Raw genomic sequence first — 5,213 nt, 5'->3', positions numbered from 1 at the left:
AGTTTATGTGGCTGCTACCCTGACCTGGAATCTCTTATACTAAAAGTTATTTCGGTTTTCAGTGGGACGCTCTGCTCAAATAAAGACAAACTGTAGATGAAAAATAAATTAAAACATATATTATCTATTGCCAATTGATAAAAAGTTATCTATCAACTTAGGAAGCCCAGCCAATTACATCCAAGACGCTGTATTTATGTTTGTCCCTCATTTTGAACCGGGCATACACACAAATATGATCGTACGGAGATCAGGCTTTGCTGTTCCTGATGTAATGAAACAGTTGCTCTCCGCACATCTGCAGTGGCCAGACTGCTGATTTACTGAATCGTCCTTGAATGAACTTCTCTTTACTTCAGCATGAGACCTCCAATGGATTTTATGAGTGTTGCTTCCTCCCTCTATTTCAGGTTTAGTTCATCCCTTCTTCGGCTCATGCCGACAGCCGAAGCAAAATCCGGGTGAGTGTGATGAAAATTAAAATATTTCTAAGGACAGAGTGTGTTTGGTGTCAGATCATTTATGAACATGCAGCTTTTAAAGTGGCCTTGAAGACGGTGCCAGACCATGCCTCCTACTTCTGCTTGCATTTCTTGCTCACAAAGTGCCTCCCCAGGAGAAAATAGACTGCAGGGAAAACAGATTACCTTTTACATTTCCCAGCTTGCACTGTGTCTGCATTTAATTTAGACCGCCAGTCAGACGGCTTGTCTGCAGAGTCTGCCGGTGTGTCATGACTCAGTGCGACGCAGAAGAAAAAGCTTTGGGTCTGATGATGTTGTAGTAGAGCTATATTCAGTTTGATCTGAATGCTGAGACATTTTCTGTGTGTGTGTGTGTGTGTGTGTGTTTTTTTAGCATACTTTAATCAGAGAGTAAGTGAAGCAGAACAGAATCAGAAACCTTTTTACCGGTCTGATTGGCTTAAGGCTGGTACTCCTGCCACCTAAAACAACCCAACTCCAGATGTTTCTCTAACCCCCAAAAAACACACACACACTCACACTCACACAGGACGGATTATTTCGAGTATCTCTTCATCTCACTGCAATCATCTCCTTTCATATTACCACCACTGGACCACCTAAACTCAGGCTGATTCAGGCGTCAGCTCTGAGGATCAAGCTAACAACAGCCTGCCGTGTCTGCCGAGACACGAAGCACCTTTGGGTGGAAAATAAGAATCAGTTTTTCCATCTTCATTCTCTTGCTGAAACTCTTATTTAAGTCTTTACTCTTTCCGTGAGAAATTACACAACTTTGGCTCATTCCCTTTTTTCATCATTGCCTCCTAAGAAAAAAATATATATTTGTTATTACAAGGAAAAAACTTCAATGCAGCCTCAATAACTGATCAAGATATGTTGAAAGATTATAAGACTGCCGGCGTCACTGAAAGGAAAGTATAAAGAACCTATCAGGAGTTTAAAACTTTTGCACAGTACCAGAGATATTAAGGATTTGAAAAGTAAGCCGATACATTTAAAACACATTTTATATAGGCTTATTTTAATTTTGGGTTAAACGCAGGTTGTTTTTTTTCTTCTTTAACTTTGAGATTTTGCTGCACTCTGCTGGACATACGTAGAATTACAGAAATTCTCAGAGTCTTGACATACATTTTCTTTTACGTTAGTGAACTGAAGGGTTTTAGTTTATTCACAGCTCCCTTCGTATCTACAGTCACCCCTGGTAAAGATTTACATATTAAACATATAAAGCAATTTTTTTTCTTTTATTGCATCTTGATAGTCTCACAATAAAAACTATTAAATTATTACTCGAACAACATGTTCTCTTGTCTCTCCCATTTTGAACAGCGGCTATGCTACTTAAAGTACAGATAAGTTGTGTAAAATGCGGAGTTGCCTTATTTTCTGCTCTTATGTATTTCATTGATGTAAAAAGGAAGCTGACAAAGAGACGCAGTACCACTTTCTGATCAGCAGTAGGCAACATTTTCCTGTAAATAAACATAACATCCTAAGTCAACAGCTGCAAGTTTTCCTAAAATTTATCTTCTCGTGAATTAAGTTAAATCAGCTCAAATGCTGATTCCAAAAAAAAAAAGAGAAAGAAAATAATCTCCCTGCTGAAATTTATCTAGAAGAATTTTTTCTACTAACTGTTTCACACCGCCCATAACACATTTCTACAAATAATATTTTGGAAAATTTGGATGGATATTAATTAGGTTGTTTTGATCTGTAAAACATAATTAATTAAGAACAAGTCACAAATTTGTCTTCGGGGGAAATAAACAACCGATTGATTGACTTTAATTGAGCTGGGCCTATTTTAGCTGTAACACAAATGGTAAATTAAACCAACATAAAATATTTGCTTTCATTTGTTTTTGATCATGTGCACCATCTGCACTCAGTCTGGGTAAATAAGAACAGGCCCGCAGGAATGCGTCCTCTGGCGCTCTGGAGGTCTGGACCAAATGGTGATGTGTTCACGTCTATCGGAAATAGTAGAACTCTGTAGAAAAAAAAATCTCTTTTGTAACTAAAAATAACAGAATCTACTAAAAAATACTTTGCGATAATGACACTTATGTTTAGTTGTTTTTTGTTTTTTGTTTTTGTTTTTTTTTTTTTGCAATAATTTAACGTTGCGCTTGAATGTTATGTAAAGTCCTTTGTCGAAACCTGTTTTGCTATTTTTTTTTCCATGATGAGTTCTTCAGTAGTTTAATTGTTTTAATCGGTGGAGTTGTTTTCATTATTGAAGTGGTTTATATTTCGTTCTGAATTTTGTTCCTCTCAGACGTGAATAATCACCTATAAACACTGTAACGGTGTCATTTTGTTTATACGTGTCCATATAATCCTTTGGATTTATGTGTCTACTATTTTAACTTTATTTATTTATTTTATTTTATTTTATTTTATTTTTGCGTTCTTGACATCTTTTAGTTAGTAAATCATAGATTTTCTTGGCTTTGCAGCTGCTGTAATTTTTTTTTTTTTTTTTTTTCCTTTCGTTTATATTTTTTATGTCTCTCCACAGATGTTTGAGGTCTTTATAAGAGCTTTTTCTTTTATAAAGACCTCAAACATTTTATTTACTTTCTGTCTAATTTATAATTGATTTTCTGCAACCTCTGTTTGTTTGTTTTGTGGTTATCTACTTTTTATCATCCACCTACTTAGGGAAATAATTGCTGGGTTTTTGTTTGTGTGCCTCGTTTTATTGTTGGTTCTTGCTTTGCCATTTATAAGTTTGTGTTTATTCTTCAAATTACTGTCTCAGGTATGACTTGAATGTCTATACATTGGGTGTTGTGTTAAAAGTCATACATATATATTTTTAAAAGCATATTTTTTGTCTTTCTTCCTCTTTCTTGATTCCTTCCTTCTTTCTAATTTCCCTCCTTTCTCTCTTTATTTGCAAACATGTATTCATTTACTGTGTCTTTATTTCTATATTTACATTTACCTTTCTTCTTCGTGTTTCTTCACTAACTCGTCTCTTCATTTCCCATCTCTCGTTCGTCCTTTTACTGAACGAACGAGAGACGGGAGTGAGGAACGTCAGATTAACGAGCAGCACTCGAACGCATCCCTGAATCCCATTTTTTTTAAGGAGCGCTGATGTCATTTCAAAACTTACCCCACTCTCCCCAAGTCAACGCGGTTAGTTTCTCGCTGGCTTTTGTAACGTGAAGTCATCTGTCGCTTCTGACGGAGCACTTTGGAAACACACAAGAAGAGCAGAAACCACAAACAAACTTTGACTTTTCTGCAGGAAGCGAAGCGGACGGACTTCCAAAGAAAAAGCTGAGGATCGGAGGATCCCCTCTTTCTGCGGAAAAAGGGAGGCTTAACTTTTTCCCCCCTTCTTTTTTCTCCCTCTTTTTCTTCGTTCACCAAAATGAATCGGAGCTTTAACAAGTCGCAACCTTTGCGACACGCCGATTGTGACGCCGTGGAAGTGAAGAGCAAGGTGGGTGGTTTTATGTAAATAAATTAAAGACTCAACCAGAGTTTGGTGTAAGAAAAAAAAGAAGAAAAAAAGAAAAAAAAATCGCACACATGGTCGTCTCGTAGCGAAGCAGGAGCTGGAGGGAGAATCTGTCTGCAACTAGCAACACATTTCCTTCTCTTTGCAACGCTTTGATCCGAACCGGACCAGGTTCTGGGTGTTTCTGTGTGAACTGCAGCGATTGTTTTTATTTCCGACAATACAGATTGTGTGCTGTCTGGTCATAATTGGCTTTCACGACGCTTTGTGGGGTTTTAAAACACAATACAGTTTGTTTGTTTGTTTGTTGTTCAGCGACAATCTTAGAAGAATGTGGGGGGGAAAAAATCTATCAAATGTAACATTGTGGCTGCAGTTGTTACAATTTATTCTACATATTGTTGTTTCGTTGGAGGCCTACACTCTGGTGGCTAATTTGAATCAATTGACGTATCCATAAACTAATAAATTATAGAGTCATGATAAATTTACGTATGTAAAGATTTTTGTTTCATCAAAGGGGAACCAGGTTTCCTGTGGAAAGTCCTACCATTGCTACAGGGATTTAGAAAATTTTGAAACATTTTGTTTGCACAGATAAACATAGAATTTTTCCTCATTTTTAACTTTTAAAGACTGTGGATTAAAAACCAAAACGGAGTTTCTGAGACATTTCAAAAGATACAGAGGACTGACTGTTCTTTTTGTTTAGTTTTTTGTTGTTGTTGTTGCACAGAATGATGTATTCAATCATAGTAATTGAAAGTTTAGTGGAAGGAAAGAGTCCAGTCAGTAGTTTGTGGGAGATTCACAAGGCTACTGTGCTTCAGGGGCCACCACACACACACACACACACACACACACACACACACACACACACTAATGTAGAGCTGATCTACTCTCATCAGAATCTGTCAAGAGTTGCTTTCCCCCCCATCGTGTTCACCAAAGCCAGTGGCTTACCTTCAAACTCTCTCCTTTTTATCAATCAGTAAATAACTAATCATCTTCCCAGAGTGCTACATCCAAGCTCAATTATAGAAAGCTGAGTGGAAAACAAAAGTTGATCAGAAAAGGCGCTGAAACAACCGTGATCACCACAGCCTGAGAATATTGATAAGGAGCCCCTCCCCCATCGATCCGCCTGACAGGTCCGTGAGACGGTTGACAGATGCTGCGGCTGGGGAGCTGACAGCAGGTGAGCAAACATCCAGCCCAGGGGGTCAACCATGAACACACATGGG

At 37.7% G+C, this 5,213-nt stretch overlaps 1 protein-coding gene across 2 annotated transcripts in view; it reads left to right on the top strand.

Annotated features, from left to right (window-relative positions):
- The first annotated feature begins 3,414 nt into the window (after positions 1-3,414).
- pard6gb (par-6 family cell polarity regulator gamma b) overlaps positions 3,415-5,213 on the top strand; it is a 42,774-nt gene continuing 40,975 nt past the window's right edge. For both annotated transcript variants that reach the window (XM_015047847.1, XM_015047922.1), the window contains exon 1: positions 3,415-3,951. In XM_015047847.1, coding sequence (XP_014903333.1) covers positions 3,880-3,951 — 72 coding nt within the window. In that variant the 5' untranslated portion in view covers positions 3,415-3,879. The remainder of the gene's footprint in view (positions 3,952-5,213) is intronic.

The sequence above is a fragment of the Poecilia latipinna genome, unplaced genomic scaffold (assembly GCF_001443285.1).
Source record: "Poecilia latipinna isolate Pla-1442-1.1 unplaced genomic scaffold, P_latipinna-1.0 Scaffold3, whole genome shotgun sequence".
NCBI lineage: Eukaryota > Metazoa > Chordata > Actinopteri > Cyprinodontiformes > Poeciliidae > Poecilia > Poecilia latipinna.
The sequence above is the reverse complement of the archived record's forward strand: the minus strand, read 5'-3'. Positions and strand labels throughout refer to the sequence as shown.